This window comes from Schistosoma mansoni, chromosome 3 (genome assembly GCF_000237925.1).
Source record: "Schistosoma mansoni strain Puerto Rico chromosome 3, complete genome".
NCBI lineage: Eukaryota > Metazoa > Platyhelminthes > Trematoda > Strigeidida > Schistosomatidae > Schistosoma > Schistosoma mansoni.
Genome location: NC_031497.1, coordinates 10,741,017 through 10,760,050, shown reverse-complemented (window position 1 = coordinate 10,760,050; position 19,034 = coordinate 10,741,017). Strand labels below are relative to the sequence as shown.

The 19,034-nt window shown below is 30.4% G+C and overlaps 1 protein-coding gene across 1 annotated transcript in view; it reads left to right on the top strand.

Moving 5' to 3' along the window:
• Positions 1-19,034, top strand: part of Smp_181490 (serine/threonine kinase) — a gene marked incomplete at both ends in the record, with an annotated part of 49,733 nt that overhangs the window by 25,208 nt on the left and 5,491 nt on the right. The window contains 4 exons of the mRNA XM_018799181.1: positions 4,490-4,642; positions 9,868-9,913; positions 14,523-14,663; positions 15,644-15,992. Of these exons, the coding sequence (XP_018650995.1) occupies positions 4,490-4,642; positions 9,868-9,913; positions 14,523-14,663; positions 15,644-15,992 (689 nt within the window). The remainder of the gene's footprint in view (positions 1-4,489; positions 4,643-9,867; positions 9,914-14,522; positions 14,664-15,643; positions 15,993-19,034) is intronic.

Sequence of the window (19,034 nt, the reverse complement as noted above, 5' to 3'; positions counted from 1 at the left end):
ATATTTGTGTGTATATGTTTAATTATTTCTAACGGTTGAATTTATGAGTCAATTTTAGCTAGACCGCCATTGAAAACCTGAAGGCACTGCATGGCCTTTTTTCATAGTATGTGACTTATCAGCAGTGCGCACTCACGATCTCCCATATGTAGGACTCGAACCCAGAATATTCAGTCTTTTGAACGAACGCTTAACCCCTAGACCACTGGGCCGGCCTTCAATGGTGTTAATGTCTAACTTCAATCGATTCATGATTTTGCGCAACCATTCACCCACTGTCTGATGTAGATACCTGTCTCTGCTCGATACTGATTAAACTCCACTCATGAATGCAACTATTAAAATTACTACATTTTCCACAAACTCCCATTTTATTGAAATTCTGTCAAATTTTCTTTTTCATAACTATTTGAAAAATCCATAATTTGTTTATGTTTCTAAAAAAAGGATCAAATAAATGAAGTGTGCATTTTTCATGTTTATTTAAAGTTTAATTACCGATTTTTTTAGTTTTCACCCTCAAGAATTTCATGACCTTGATATCATCACAGCACCTGTTAGTATTTTGCATATATATATATATGGTATATCATGTAAAATATATTGAGGCGTATCTTTTGACGCATACATAAATTCTTTTTCAGATTTATCCTCAATAATGGAAATTTTATAAAATGTTCATTTATGTATATATCTTGTCATTATTGTTTTTCATAAGTGGCTACGTTGAAAATGTATGTATGCATTCTGGCTAGAAAATGAATGGGCTAAGCTAATAAAGGTGAAAATTCTTAAAAACTCCTAGGAATTCCATTAGATTTTAAGAGCTATTTATGAAGATAATAGGTTGGAGAAAATAGCTACTTTTAAGTGGATATAGTATTTTAGTGAGAGATATGAAGATTGAGGTTAACGAAAAGTCGGTGTAACAGTCGAACTTCTGTTTTAATAAATAAAAATCAAATTTATATGGTCTGTTGTGTTTTGCAACACCCGATTCACTGTCCAAATGATTACTGGCAAAACGAATCCAGGTAAATCGTCTGTATACAGGGCTCTAGGAACACGTAAGACGACTAAACAGCCTAGTAGTCTGGCTTCTCAGGGCTCTTGACAATAAAAATGGAATTGGAAGAAGTACACAACCTAAAGTTGAGAATTTCCTAAGGTCGACAGAAATATGTTTGAAATGCTCTAAATTTCATGACAATAGTTTGTGCATTTATTGGATAGAGTTTTTTTCACATTAAGTCTCTCTGTCAGGTATTTTAAATTGTTATCTTGAGGTACTATGTCCTCTATTTAAGTGTAGTTTTTTTTAAATTTTTGAAAGGGTACTCGAAAAATGATAATAAATAATAAGTTTGTACACTGTAATTTTGTAGCTGCTAAGAATGAAATGCTTTAAGTATTTAGGCACTTAACTGTAATTGACACTATTTTCTACAAGTTAAAATAAGCGTTCTTAGTTTATCGTTGAGTAAATTAACCCTACTGATATATATATACCCTATATACTTGGTTAGTAGAATAATACTTCTTGTACTCAAATCCCAGTATCTTTTGAACTTTAGATAATCTAAGTGATTATTCTTACTAGTACATCGATAAAGCATTCCTTTTAGGGTTAGTTTCTTAATAAAAACTTTTTTTTATTTCTAGAATGAACAGTTGGTAAAACTGTAGAGATTTTTTTTCAAAATTTTAACTCATTCATATCTGTTAACATACATAAAGAAAAAAAAATACATCCAGAATAAATTTAATCGAAATAATATAATCAGACTTATTTCAATTTTGGCTTTATTAAAAATATTCTGCTTTGTTTCCTGTTGGACTACTTAAACTTTCATCAACGTAATTTTGTTATTTATTCTTATTCTCTGTATAAATGGCCTACACTAAGTCATGAAACGTCCGAAATTTCATCGTCTACTTTATGAAGCTTTACAATTATAATTCCAATTTATCCAGTGCTCAATTTATTCGAAATTAACTAATCAAACTTTGGTAATGACACTTAACATTCATAGGAGCTTTTAAATAGGAAAGTCCCTTCTTTTTTCTATCATCTGAACACTTTACATTATTTTGTTATCGCATACAAACATCATATTTCTTGTCATATATCATGTGTTTTTCTTCATCTTAATACTAGCTGCCTTGTCTACAAAAGTAAACCATTATGCAAAACTAAAGTCTGATTTCTTCTGCTTTGGAAGTTAATGTGTTTAACTTTGTACGTATTTGTTGTCCACTACGATTTTATGATGAATATTGAATGAGTTTTGCAATATTAAAATGAATGAATTCAGCACTGGTCGATAGATAAAATAGATTGACAGTATGTCACTGAGTAATAGCTGCTTCAAAAGATCAAATCAGTGGTATCAGTCCCGACTAAACTGATACCAGAAGATAATACACCTGCCTGCACAATAGAATTTTTCTTAAAAAAATAACATATTTAAACAGAAAACATTGGGAACAAGAATAAACATGACGGGAAGTCATTTATCTAAATGTAAGCTATTCCTTCAACGATGGAATTATTGCCTAACTATAAGGCTTAATACTTGCTTCGTCATATCACTGTAACTGTATTATTGATAGAAATATGAAAGTATATGGAGAATATCCCTATGATCGGATTTAAAACTAATGTTGATTCATCCTAGGGAAATTTACATAATTTACGATTATCACATATTAGCTACAATCAATAGTTATAGTAAATTATTGGAGAATTTAAATATATATTTCCACTAAGTTTGATTTCTGAAAATTCAACCATGTCTTAATAGTAATTGTAATAGGCTACGGTATTTGAAATGTAGATATTTTAACTTGATTCTAGAGATATAATAATCCTTATTATCACATATATATCCGGTGCCCCCTTGTACCACTATTTATGTGTTTAAATAAATAAATAAAATAAAATTATTATCACGTTTCTACCGGTTGTTGTCATGCCTAAATATTGTTACGATGTCTGTCAGCAATCTAACGGCATGTTACTTACTAATCTTATTTTATCGAACTGTTTAATATATTACTCACTACCGTTGGTTTCAACTTGGTTCATTAATTACCTTCGAGTTCATTCGTTTTCTGAGTGTATTTCATTCAAATATAAGTATAGAAAGTTGTATATCATTAATTTAAGTTCTAATTAATTACTTTTTTTCCGAATTCATGTTGATGATATACAGTAAACATTTTGTGAACAATATGTTGATTTGTAGTTAACTTCATTTTTTTTTATGAATCTCTAAAATGTTCAACATGCTTGATAACTTCATGTGAATGACAATGAATTGTGTAACTAATTCCTCTTAAAATATGTAAATATGATAATCTTGTGTATACGATACACTTGTGATGTTTATTACCTTTCAAAAAAGAATTCTTAATGACTGTAATAAACATTCATTTTGGCATTGATGTAATATACCGCTTTTTTAAAAAAATTTATGTTATGCTACATGCTTCTCTTATCTATTGAGATTCATTATTCATTGGTTTGTTTCTGTGTCCCCCGTTTTTTTTCTTTTGAAGAAAAGTCATATGATGGATTTCATCGTTTCTTGTTGTTACTCTGTCACATTATTATTATTTCGTTTCATTTTCTCTTTTTGTATACATATTCACTTTTAACTTATTTGTTATATATATATATATAATATATATATGGTCGTATCATTTGTGCATATTCTTGTTTTCTTCTTTACTTTTCAAGAATACCATTCATTACTTTCATCGTTTCCTAATGTGTTTATAGTCTTTAAGAATTCTGATTATTATCCTGAAAAAGCTCAAACAAGTTTGGTAGGGGGAAACTTTGTAATCATTTAAATTCCAGTTGCTGAGATTAGTTCAAATAAAATTTTTATGCATAATATCTCCTTTATACTGAGGGCCCAATTCTTGGTAAATTATTTGTTCAAATTCTGACGAATATTCGTATTAGTTAGTTCCTGAGATAAAGTTAGATAAGATAATGAGAAGACGAAGTTTGTCAGGACTATGTGACATATGGGCGCAGCGCATTTTGAACAATATGATCTGGAAAATAAAGATCAGATTTGAAAAATTTGAAGATAACGAAAAACAAAGATAATAGGGAAAAGAAATATGAATCATATCACTTTGGATAATAAATCTATTGTTTGCTAGGTTAGGGTTAGTATAAGTACATATTATTTTTGAAAACATATAGTCGCGGAATGGGAGCTGAATTCTTGCATGATTCATGCTTCAACAAATCTAAGTATTTACCATAGACAAGTTTTATATGAAATGACTGTGAAATGGCTAGGTTAAAATCAATTTTTATCACGTGTTCCAACCATGTATTTTCGTAATGGTAGAAAGACAAGACTATTTTCATTTTCTCTTGTTTGGTCATTAATCATTATTTGTTTTCACAGTCACTGTTGTTGACTTATTTTATTCTCCTTTCTCTTACTCTCCATTTTTTCTACAGACTAACTGGAATTTCACCTTTTGCTGGAGATACACAACTTGAAACATTTCAAAATATTCTCGATTGTATTGTTGATTATTCAAGAGAGGAAATGCAAAATGTTAGTGATCTAGCTAAAGATTTTATTCAGAAACTGTTGGTGAAAAACCCCAGGTAATACTGATATATATATTTATATATGTTATGTGGATCTTACGAAACTTATTTTTGTACTTCGCCTTGGTAAAAACTATGTGTAAAAGGATAAGTGATAATACTCATTGGTCGCCTTTTACCTAAGTGATTTATTCAAAATTTGTACCTAAAGTGGAATAGTTTAAAATCGCTAAATTACCAATCCTATAGTATTACATTTGTGTACACTAATTTATTCAAGTGATGTTGCGTGAATTGTTTTACGATAGCTCGTTTTCATTTCACTCTCCATGTGATTTCGCTAACATTTACAAAAAACCAGCGGTATTTTAATTTTGATATTTATACTTTTTTTACTCAACATTTTCCTGTAATTTTCCTTTTGTTTATTCACTGTAGATATCCAAAAGTACAATTTCGTTTCTAATTGAGATCATGAACTTATTGATATTAAACCACTATTAAAAACCTGTAAACACGAGATGGCCGTTTCGTCCCAGTGTGAGTCTTCCCAGCAGTGCTCGTTCACGATCACGCACGCGGAATTCAAACCGAGGACCTTAAGTCTCAAGCGTGAACGCTTAACCTCTAGACCACTGATTCAGGATCCAACAGTGTTAATAAACACTACTGAGGAGTCCTATACTAGTACGAATCAGCCGTTCAGTGTTTTCAGGTTTTCAATAGTGGTATAACATCGAACGGTCCAAAATCTTAATTAAGAATTCAACAATCCCAACAACCCTATACTGATAAAATTTAGTCAAGTTAAAGATCAATAATTCATGTCTAATTTGCATAAGTACTATCACAACAGAATACTGTCTCAGTAATTCATCATGATGTTATTGAAATGTCATTTGATTAAATGGGATAAATGTTTTATTCAGTTAGCTTGTTGAATATGTAAATAAATACAATAGATGTTTTGACTGAATTTCATTATTTTATGGTCATCTTCTAGTCATTTTGTTTGTTTGTTTTTTTAATTAAATACGTCACGTTTTGTAGTACTGCATTGTTTCTTGTTTTTTTTAAATCTAAAATCAACTGACTTATTTAGTTGAATCAATTAAATAATGTTTTCGTCTTTAAACTGTTAATTATCCCGAATTTTTTAGTCTTTTAATCATAGTTTAATATCATGGAGAATGTAATGAAACCAAGCATGATTATTAAATTTTATTTTAAAAAATTAAGTGTATACAGTCTACATGAAATTATTGACTATTTTGAGGTGTATATGCTGAAAATTAGTTTTCTTAGTACTTCAATGTTTTGAAATATTCTCACTCTCTTATTGAAACTGTTATGCTTGAACTAAATCGATTCCGCTGTAACGAACGAAAGCCAATGACACGATAAGCTATTCTAATCTGTTGTCCCAGGCCCCGCTAACTAGATGAAGAAGTCCAAGGCAAGTAGGGGAATATATATGTATTCCGTAAGCAGCCGAGTACAAGCAATCAAATAAGGGAAAAAGTCAAGCGCATTTATACAGCAACAATTTGTCCTTGAGCATCATTAGTAAATAGCACACACAAAGAAACAATGGACCAATAGCGTTTAAGATAGTTTACAAGTGGGAAATATGACGTGAAGGTAAAAAGAGCGCTTTTGGCGCGAAAACAGCTAAATTCAAATTTTCAAAATAAAATTACAAAACTAAGCTATTTACCAAGTAAGTTCTGGGGATTTGACATCCCCAACAGAAACAAACTTCTCAAACTGACGTAACAACTTAACAAACTTATTTGCTGTTAATATTTTTCTAAATTTTATTCACATCTTTATCATCTGTATCGTCCTATTCTATCAGTTTGGTCATTTAATCAATTTATGTCTCAGATCTTGTCAATATGTTTGTTTTGTATTTATTTGTTTTTTTTATCAGAAGGGGTTTTTGTGGAGATTTAGTATTTTCATAGTTGAAAGCGTGAGTCAATTGAAGCTAGACCATCAGGGAAAACCTGGAAGCACTGGACGTGACTGACTTCGAAAGGTAAATCCAGGAGTTCTAGTGAGAAGCAGTGACCAGTGGAGTTCGACCACGTCTGTTGTGAGATATAAACTCACTGAAGACAATTGGTCAACGGTTGCTGAAACTTCATGGATTGGTTGAAGTTAGACATTAACACCATCGGATGCCGGTTCAATGGTCTATCGGTTAAGTGCTCTGGCGCGAGACTGGTAGGTCCTGGGTTCGAATCTCGCGAGGCGCAGTCGTGGACGCGCACTGCTGAGGAGTCCCATAGTTTGACAAAGTGGCCGTCTAGTGCTTCCAGGTTTTCCCTGGTGGTCTAGCTTCAATTGACTCACGCTTTCAACTATTTATTTGTTTGTTTGTTTTTATGTATGAGGCAGTTGAAACTAGCTTGCTGTAATAATAAAATAAATCCTACATGATGAAACATTATTGAATGTATTTCTATCGGTTTATTTATCTTTAAATAAATTATAACAAGCTTTACACTTACACAGAATTGATTGAATCAATACTTATGAAAGAAACAAAAAAAGATTAGAACTCCATAACAACTGAATGAAATGGAACATTTTTTTTATTTCTGGTTGTTGTTACTGTTTTTATATCTCATTCCCATATGTCAAATGTTCATCTTTATCTTATACAAAATGACTTGGTCTATTTCTTTGTTTCTTTTTTTTCTTTTGCAACTTAAACTGTGAAAAATATGAAAATGTACTTCTTTTATATACAATTTATTTATTCATTTAAATCATATCTTGAAAAATCTGTTAAAGTTCAATGGAATATATGCATATGAATGAATCTAATAGTTGTTATCTCATTACATTATATGATTATCTATCGTTTAAGTTTAATTTGCCCAATAGGTTGATTGACAAAAAACTCTATCATATGGGAATGTTTGCTTTGTATTTAACAATTTCTCTTTCCCTTAATAACTTTCTCATTATACTATTAATAAAAGAAACTATACACTAGTATATATATATGATTCCGTAGACATGTGCACATGCCGAAATACACGTACTCTATTATAAATGACCAGTCTATCCCATTTATAAAAGAAATTCCATTCATGTGTACATTTGTTAAATTGATTAATTTTTTTATATCGAAATTAGCACATTTTTCTTACAGTTAACAAAATCAAGGTGAAAGAATTATTTTATTGATTAAATTTAGACTGAAGGTCATGTTGAACACATTCCATTCGTTATTATAAAAAGGATAATAATAATAATAATAACACGAAAAAGAAGAAGAACATGAATAATCGAGTTATTCCATGGATGTCTGTGTGTATGTGTGTGAATGCATGAATGTATGTATGTGTTTCATTCATTGTTGCTTTGATATGTCACTAATTATCTTAATCGCTACCGTTGTATATATATATATATATATATATATATATTCCCTCTATTTATATTTACTAAAAGTTTCCCTCAGTTAACAAACTGTCAAGCATAATTCATTTACCAGTTCAAACTGTCATACTGTTTAACAGATGAATAAAACAACATACGAAATATCTTACGAAAATAGAAAAAGTTTATTGGAATAGATATTACTGAGATAACTTAAGCATGATATATCTGCAACTACTTGATTGTGAAGCCATATCATTGATTATTTGCCCACCCCTCAAAAAACAACAACTCAAAAGCTGCACCATTACCTATTTTTGAGCAATCTCAGGATTTATTTTCTATTAACTCCGACTACCACCTTATATCTCAACCTAGTGCACGCGATATTTTATTATTTAGACTAATGGTCATACGACAACTAGGTCGATAGAATCCGATTAGCATTGTGAAAGACTTGACATACATGAGATTGGTTATTACTTAGTAATCAATCAATTATAAACATTTTATATAGTCTTCTCTGTATCAAGATGTTAGACTATATTTATTTCCACCTTACTTAGTGAAGACTTCCCAAGCTATGTAATTGCGCACCAACCATAGGTGTTTATGCAATAAAAGAATAAATCCATTTAAACAATTGGAACAGAAAATTTCATTTCTTAAATTTACAATGGATAAATTTCTTTAAAATTAGTTTTTTTTTGCTTCGAAAAATAAATTGTAATTAAAAATTACTAGCTTCAATTGACTTATGATCTCAGTTACTAAAATCTCCACAAAACCCCCTTCTAATAAAGATCACTACTCAAGTTATCTGGAAAGAGAAAGAAAAAATTATCTATCCACGTTAATTTCAAATAAAAATAATTGTGAAACTTTAAAAATAAGAAAGAAACAAAAACAAACAAATCAATGATAGGGATAAATAAAGCTAGACTTCACTATGTTTGTGTTAAATCATCTCCGCTTATAATGTTTAGTAACAATATCGAAGCAATCTGTACAGGATGCACATATGCCAATATGAGACTAATCAATTACAGTCCTAAACATTCATGGGAAGATTCAAACAACCAATACAAAAATGAATAGAAGTTACTTTATTAATGGTTTGATTTTTATCAATCAAAAATTAAAATAACAACAGGATATGGAATTGTTAGTCGTTTGAATGTTTAACTGACAATGTTGCTTATTGATAAACTTTTTCTATCTACCAAATTTGTTAAATCGCATATAGAGTTAGTTGGTATTTTGTGATCTGACATTATATTAATGCAATGCAATGTGAATATTCCAACATAGTAATATATGATCTGTTTGAAAATACAATACAATATGTTTAAATGTGTATTTTTGAACAGAACACTATGCAAGAATTGTGATCGTTTAGTGTATTTTAAGTATTAATCATTTAGTCAGTCAATTTATGAATACGGACATGATTGTATTTTTTCCGACTTATTCTTACTTTTTTTAAAGATAATAACAGCAGCTCAGTGAAGAACTGTAACTAGGCTTTCAACTAGTAGATTTTTGTTATCAACGGTAATAGTGATGATCGTAGAAATATCGATGATAAGGATATCTTTGCTACCTTTATATTGAATGCTCTGTATAGATTTCACTGAAGTAAGATCAGTCATTTCAATTCAGTAGTCGAATGGAATCTTTTATGGTAGCCTGTAAGCGCCTACAATTTAACAAAAGTCATCATAAATTTTAAAGTTAGATTATTCTGTAGCTAGATATAACCCTTAATAATAATTTTTACACTCATGCATATTATAGAGCTATCTAAAACTGCTCAATAAACATTAAAGAATTATGATCATGATTGTAATAATTTGTATTTCCAAAATGTTACTATTTTTTGTTAGAAAAAGATCTACGGTTAATGAATGCCTTCAACATCCTTGGATTAAAGTAAGTATATGGTTTTTTGTCATATATTTATATAATACTGGGTCTTTTTTTCTCGATTATAAGTTGATACTTTGACGTGAAGAGAAAATAATATGTTATGAAAATGTCACACGCTGAATAAATGTCATTTTCTATCACCACTTATCTTCAAAAGTTATATTTAAATTCCATTGAATAAAAGATAGGAGTTTCCTGTGCTAAAAATGTTTCAGATATTGAAAATATCTCACTGTTAACACGAATTGGCATAATATGAGCTAATTTTCAAAGGTTTAGTCGTTCTATAATAATTGCTGACCTAAACGTTTATTACGCATTCAAGTACATACTGTTTCCCTTTTATATCTCTTTTATGAGATGAGTTCAGTTGCCTTCACATCAGAAATTCAATAAATAGATAGTTAATACATTTTTTAGAAAAAATCCATTTTTCATCTGATCTACCTGGTGAGCAATATTACTCACCTTTCTCATACTTACTATTGTACTAACAATATCTAATATCTGGAATTTCACAAGGAAATGTTAGTATTGTAATACAAAAACAACCATCTGAGGAAGCGAATGAACAAATAAATCTCTGAAATTATGTCATGCCTGTACAGTCATTGAGCAATTCGCATGAATAAAAAACTATTTATCACAAAAATAGTGTAATTGTAAAATGGCATCAACATGTAGGTTAGTATTTCCCATACTTAGCAACTTCATAGAAGCCGCTTCTTCAAACACGTGAATAATGCTCCTACTTAAATAAAATTTAAAAACTGTGCTTTTCCGGACGAGTAATTAATGAATGGTAACCGTTAGAAATTATTTATGGACTAATATTATACGATTATTCTTATCGTATGACTATTAAGTAACTATATTATATGTATATTCATATTCATTTCATTATGAACCTTTATTTAGCCTGTTGACTATTATCATACGATTTGCTATTCTTGAGATATTCCCAGTTTATTATTAACAGTCTCTTACAATCACAGACACTTTTTGGCTTGATCTTGTATAATTGTTGTTTTCTATTTATGGTATAATGCGGTCTGGTTTGTTTGTGTATAAACCCAGTATGTCTGAAATATATGATTCGTATCGCGGAGACTGGAATTGGCGTTCTGGACTAAACCGGCTGGGTTAGGAGAGAAGCTGTTATCTCTGGAAACCAATAAGAACTCTAGGCTGCTCGTAGAGGTTTATGAGTCATTGATCTTGTCGTATTGGTCGATGTCTCAAATTGTCTGTCGTATCACGTGATTTAATTAATCGGGCATAAAGAAACAACAATAGCAGTGAAATATATTCAAATAAAGGATAAAACTTAACTGCACCATATCTTCTAAGTTAAAAGTGATAATTCACAACGGTTTTGGTGTGGTTGAATGTAAGATTCATAGTGGAAATCAGTCATTTTTTGATAGTATATATGTAATGTTATTTAAATTAGGCTGAATATTATGGTTATCTGGTGATATGTCCCAAGTTTGTGGAATATGAAATTCTTCTTTGTAGATTTTATGAATTATTTGAACGAAGTATTTCATGATGTTATGAAACGTTAGGAATGCATTTTCCCACTATTTCTATGGGATTTTGAGAATATGATACTACTATTTCTCACTGAAACATCCCTAGCCTTAGTTTGTTTCAAACTATTCAGTCACGTTTTGTCATTGATATTTACACACAATTACTATTGTCATCATAAAATCTACACCTCCCAACATACATCTGAAACAATTTATTTTAAAAATAAATAAATGTTTTTAGTGTTTTGTAGACCTCAAAAGCTGAGAAATGCAGAAAGCATAAATTAAAATACATTTTACATCTGACTCAATATAAAGTTTTGTTACAGAAACCCTGAGGAATAACAACTGTCCACAACAGAAATATACTAAATAAGTAACTTTTTAACAAAATTCAACAGGTAACTTTTGATTGAAAGAACACCCAATGAAATTTAAGTTAACTCTTTCATTCAAATTTACACAGAATACCTAGGTAGTGGTTATTATATTCCCTATATGATACACGAGTGTTTGGTAACTTATACGGATTTGTAATGTACTAACTAGAATTTCAATTAAATTCTACATTATGTGAAAAATATCCTACTGGTCAAAACAATAGATATCCTTATTTGAATAACTGTTTAGAATGTGTTACTCTTTTGAAAGTGAACAATTATCTAAGTAAGAATATTTGTTTATGGAAGAAATATGTTCAAATGACAATTAGTGAAAAATAAAATCAGTAAAAACAGTCGTTTTCATCAGTCTATGAACCAAAAGAATAAAAATTAACTGAGTGTTTTAACCTTAATCGATTCGATGATAGTTAGTTTTGAAGCCTAGTTATTCGTAAATCAATAAATTTAGATAGTACTTGAGGGTATTTACACTATTTAACAGTAATTCGACAAGTAAACTCAAATAATTGAGTTTTATACAGAACAAAAGAACCACTGCTCTATCATTTGGCCTATATTTTTGAAGTTTAGTTCAGTTATTGTTTTGTAAAATACGGTCGTTGCATATTTCTGTTAACTGTTGTCACTAATCAACAACTGCGTATCTTTCAACACAGAAGCAAAATTCGAAATTGCACATTTCAGTAGAATATGGAAATAAATTAATCACTACTTAAAATAGTTGGCTATGGTGATAGACTTTACAATTTCTATACAATATAAACCCACCTTCGTTCCTATCAGTTAAACATGTAACATTGAAAATTTTACGAAAAAAATTATCCACTTGAAAAATAATTTAAATTGTCAGATTTAAAAAAAAACACGGTTATCGGTAGGTAAAATACCTGATATCTGTTAAAGATTATATAGTTTGATAGTGACTACTTTCAACTGAATGATCCATATGTATGATATAGCCCTTTATTTATATAATTTATTATGAATCGATCACGTCTCCAACATATACGTATAATCGTGTTCAGTTCAGGTATGTGAAAATGTATCAGTTTATTCAGTTTCGATTATCAATAAACATGAAATAGTTGTTTAGCAGGACTACCATTTGACAACTGTTTCTATTCATTTTTCTAAAATTAAATAAAAAAAATTTTACACCATAAAGAGAGAGGGAAAAGAGAAAAAAGAGAAAACACTGATGAGTTACCGATATCTCATTGTAAAATGATCTGCTTCCAATATTATTTTTATTTCTACTTTTTCTCATTAAGATCCATATGATTTGAAATGTAGTTAGGTAGGTAAATGATACTGTGTGTGCTAGATTTAAAGTGATTTTTTTCATTATATTCATACTTACCTATTTTTAACGATATATTGCTTATTCCCAGGAAATATAATCATCTGTTGTGGTTAGGAGAACAAAGAAAACAAGTTATTTCTAAGTGAACGTGATGTGATCGTTCACTAACGTATTGTCTGTGTATGTTAGAGACCAACTAAGAGTAGTAGTCAATGGATAGGTAAAAGAAGTTAAGTAAAATAAAATGGAAATTTCTACTACCCTCACTCTCCTCCAAAAAATATTTCACTATTCTGTTTCACATACACTGAAGTCATTTTATTGCTTAAAGAAATTGAATAAACCAAAGAAAACCATCTTTCAGCATTATCTCCACAAAAGAAACAATAACCATTCAGTAATATTGTAATGGTTAGATTTGTTTTAATTTGATTATTTTAAAAAAGAAAAGGCGATATTTCATGATTAGATAAGTTAGTAAAATTTATTGAGTTTAAACAGAACAAACTACTTTTAGGTTTATTATACTTACAGACTTTGATACTTATTACACCGTGAACCAACCTGTTTACCACTGTCTACTGTATCTTTCTATTATCACATCATATCCTGTAAAAAGACCCCCCCCCAGTGTTATTTACTCTGTATTTCTAAGTACTTAGGTAATTCAGTTATGTTTCTGTTTTTACATTAAATAATGTAATTTAATCGTGTAACATCTTTTTAACTTATTTTACTTCATACACACAGCTAATAATTCTGCTTGGTTCACTAACTGTTCTTTTTTTGTGAATAACCCAGTATTTCAATTTTATCATGGTATTATACATTTAATCATATCGTTTATTAAATACATTTATTTCACAATACAATATATATATACATACTTCAGTTTTTGTATTTAAATAAAATATTCTGATGTTTGTAACTGGAAACTCTTTTCAAGGTATTCTAGTCTAATTTCGAATTGGTTCTTTCAAATACTCGAAATCTTAACTAAATATGTAGGATAGTTAAGATATTGATTTGTTCACTGAATGAATAGTGACTAATATTATATCTGTATAATCCATCTTTGTTCTGATAGATGTCTATCGATCAAGTTGAATTACAGCTAAATAGTTTAAATGGCTCGACATTACATCGATTCATGTGTATTACTGGTAATGGAAAATGTTTATTTAACTTTTAATCTTCTGTATTAAATTGCATACTAATTACTGAATGATACAGATTGTTGTATTCACTTTTTTATTCGTATTAATTCTTGGGTTTCGTCGCTCTTGTTGTTATGACCATATACACTTTTTTTTATTTTAATGACTTTTTAATTTAGTCTTCATTATTTTCTATTTCCTCTTCTATGAAAGCCTAAAGATAATAAACAGTCCAATTATCGACGAGATAGCTTAATAAGCAGAGAAAAATTATCCAGTTTACGACATTTTATAGCTACCAATCCAAATACCAGTGTCTTATCTCTGAAGAATAACAATACAGAAGAGCAAGATGTAAGACAATAACCAGTTGATTTTATTCCCATTTTTCGTATTGTCCCGTTCATTTTATTCCGATATCATTGTTTGTTCTTGTTCCATATCGATTCGAGAATGTTGTTCTCCTTTTTAAAAAAAAGCGAGCAAACGAAAATTCACGTTTCATCCTGAAATGATAAATAAACCAGTGTTTCTTTGAAGTAGTATTTTATTTATTTTATGTACGTACAGAAAATGTTGATCATTTAGATAAATGTCTACAAGAACTAACTCTATACCTGGTTATTTTGAATGGTAATTAAATATATATTACTACAACTAATGAAATAAATATAATCAGTAAACGTTCTAGTCTGTTCAGTTGGTATTGTTTACTTGAATCTTTCCATTGATGTTTAGGACTGAAATTGATCAGTCTCTTGTTGGCATATGTGCATCCTGTGCATATTTCCTCGATATTGCCTTAATTTACAAATAGGACCAAACGCGCGTCCTGGATTCCACTGCTAGCCACTATCCATCTTTGCTTATGATTCTAGTAGGTTTTGAGGTGAACATAATCAATATGTAAAATACTGCGTGTTGAATTTGTCCAGCTAATATCTTGTTAAAGTGAATACCAGTACAATTTTTGTAACGTTTAATTAAGTAATCCATTCGTGTGGAAGATAGTCTTTAATACACACACAATGCTTAACTACCATATTCGTTGAACAAAGCGCTAAGGAATACATTTCAATTTCTGGGTAGTCATTTTGTTAATGAATCCCAACAAGAGAACAATTCTAAGTTTAGGATCTAATGTTCGATCTAAATTGCTTAACACCAAAATAAGACTTATTTCATGAATTCACTAAGTACGTGTCCTTAACTTGTATAACCTAACTCCTGATGTTTCAAAATTTTCACATCCTATGCCATTACTTAGTTCATCCTTTAATCATTGTCGTCATAATTAATCATCAACATCTGTAATTTTGTTTTCTTTTTCATAGAAGTCTCCGTCCTCCCCTACATCACCATTATCTTCTGTTAACATAAATGACAGGACACGATTTTCTTTGCCAGATAACTCTGTTATTAACAAAATTCAAAATACAGTGCTGTTAGACAAAATTGCAACTGAATCATCATCAAATCAAACGCTTCAAAATAAACAGTTTTGTAAAAAAGAATCAAATCAGAACAGGAATAACAGTAATAGTGGTAATAAAATAATTAAAAATGAAAAAGTCATAAATCACATATTACAAGCGAAAAGTTTGTCAGCTTTCAAAACAAACACTAGTGCTTGCTCAACGAATTCTGGATCTCCTGTTGTCTCCCATGTAAACAACTCCCAAAGTAAGCATTTGAAAAAGTATGATTCATGGCTTACATAATCCTACGTAATGTTCAAAATGGGACTAAAAGCTAATTAGTTAACAAATATCGTTATTTTCACTTCAATTTTTTCTTATGAAGAGGCTATTTTTAAAGACAATTTCGGCCTGTATACCCATTGTACCACACTTTTTTTCTTAGTCAACTACTGTCAGTGTCGGACGAAATTTGTGCACGAATTCAGGAAACCCGGTTGGCTTTTGCCAATTTACGTCACTTTTTGGGGTAGGCAAACTATCCGTTTGCTATCTAAAGAACAAATTTTCCGCGCAGCAGTTTGCTCTATGCTTTTTTATAGGTATGAAACATGGTCTTTAACAATAAAAGATATTCCTAGGGTAATTGTATTCGATCATAAGTGCATTCGAAGCATTTCTCGTGCATTTCGGGACCATCCAGTTAACAGTGTTGAAGTTAGACTCAAAATACTAGATAAAGATGGAAATTGGTTAGTGAGGTAGTGTAACTTTATCGACTTAGATGGCTAGGATATGCATTACTTATGCCCACAAACCGACTACCTCGGTGCGCAATGATTGCTGTTGCAGGAGTAGGTTGGAAGAAAATTAAGGGTGGCCAAACCATGACACGATATTAGTCTATCAAGACACTGATTATTGGACTGAGCAATACGGGTAGGTGCAGACTACCTGGTTGCGGTTCATCACTAATAGTTGGAATTTTAATAATGTGACTGAAAGTCGATTAAAATCGCCCCCGTATATCCCAAGTTTTTCTGTTATCGCACGAATATTTTTATTACATTAATCTATATTATCTTTCTTCATCGTATCTTTCATGTGTAAACTCCTCTACTATCACTTATACTGTTGTTACCTATAGTACTTTAGGATTTTTTTTGATAATTTCATCTTACTGTGCTAATGGAGTCGGGCAACTTGAACCGATGTGCATATGTACCAAGTTCTACTTTGCGTTTGATAAACTCAGTGTTGATTAACCTATTTATAACATATCACAACCAATGGATACTTACAGATAATTTCTTATCTAAACCCTGATATCATGCTAGTTTTTTAGAATAATTGCCATGTTGTTGAAATTTTGGTTTGATCACCTAATGACAATGATTCGAATCCATCGGTGGGTGGGAAGAGAAATTCACTATACTAAATCTTTGAAATATATCTCACTTATAAATAGTTGGAAGCGTAGAATTTATTTGGATGATTCCCTCCTAAATTCTTTCAGATTTCTAGCTCTCAATTGTGAATATTGGCTAGTTAATTGTCTTAAATATTCTATAAAACAAAAGAATATCATGAAATAAACCGCCCACTTAATTATTGGAATATTTTTTTTCTTCAATCAAAAGAAAATTATTTTTTTCGTTGTTGGAGGTGAAATAAACAATTTTATCAAGGAATTTTTTTCTTTGTATTTCTTATTAAGTTAACACTACGATTCAGTCTTAAAATATCATTTCATGTTTACCTTTTTTTCTTACGTAAGATTCAATTACCTTCTGCCTCGTTTTATCATTTTCAATGAACTGTATTTCTTCCATGTATTTTTATTATTAGTAGTATTGAAATTCTTTTAACTCGGATAGAATATTCGACTAGGAAAGTTCTGTTTTTCTTATTATTTAAATTATATTTTGAAATGTGTAAATTAGTTGTTTTGATTTTGGTATTATTGTTAGTTAATAAACAACTTAATTAACTTGTATCCGATCTTAAGATGAATTATCTACCGCCTTTTTATGCATATTTTTGATAGACTACTAACATTCTAATAATTAGCTTTTTTTAATATATTATTTATTGTCAAAGTTGATTCACGAGCTAAACCATTCAAAACTTGGAAACACTGAACGGCCGTCTCGTCCTAGTATGGGACTCATCAGCAGTGCGCATCCGCGATCCCGCACGTGAGATTCGAACCTAGAACATTTGGATTTGCACGCGAACGCCTAACCTCTGGACTACTGAGCCGGTTTCCAACGGTGTTAATGTCTAACTTCAATCGGTCTATGGTCTTGCACAACCTTTTATCCATTGTCCGAGGTCTGCGGGATCGTGGATGTGCACCGCTGAGTAGTCCAATACTAAGACGAAACGGTCATCCAGCGCTTCCAGGTTTCTGATGGTGGTCTAGTTTAAATTGCCTCGTGAATTCAATTTTGAAAATATCACAATCTCCACAAATCCCCATACAGATATTTATTGTTTCATAAACTTTCGTTACTGTGCTTTGATGTTAAAGACTAAGCTCTCATTGTTCACGTGAACTGCATCGTTATCAGTTAATTTTAAGAAGCGTGAGTACATCACAATCAACTGACCATTTATATATTTCAAATGACAACTATTTTCTTTGCACAACAGTTGCAATTGCTCACTGCAACAGCAAGTTTACTTGATGTTAATGAGATTCTTCGTTACTTTATGGTCTTGCTTTATCGGGAATATCTGTTAGGGGTGTATGACATTAAAAGTAGTCACTATGGTAATATGAGTAATAATTATCGTGATAACAGTCTATTGTTAAAGTTGTATATCTGGATAGTAAAATGTTTGATGATCCTAGGACATTGTCTACAGATAATTAACGTTTTCTCTTTTGCAAAGTAATTATCGTAAAAGTGGTCTTAAGAACTTCAAAAGCTATCAATATCTACCGCTTTTTTCATGAAATGCAAAAATTTCTTTAACAAACAGTTTTAAAACGCTTTAATGTTACTAGCTGTAGTGATTGAATGGGTGGATAAGCCAATAAGTGAGTAAAATTCAATTAGTAACTTTAAATGACCTCGATGCCTTTATGCTTCACTGAGCCTGTGAATGTAAACGCTCTGATGAAGTATACTTTTATATGTACTCCCATCCTATATAATAATACCATGGGAAACTGTTTAAATAATTATCTTTCAATGGCTCAGTATGTAATTGCACTTTTCACGATGTTTATGTAGATTGTTCAGCTTCATGAATCAGAATATGAACCGTAAAGACTATCTCTAATCACTGTTTTCTTTTT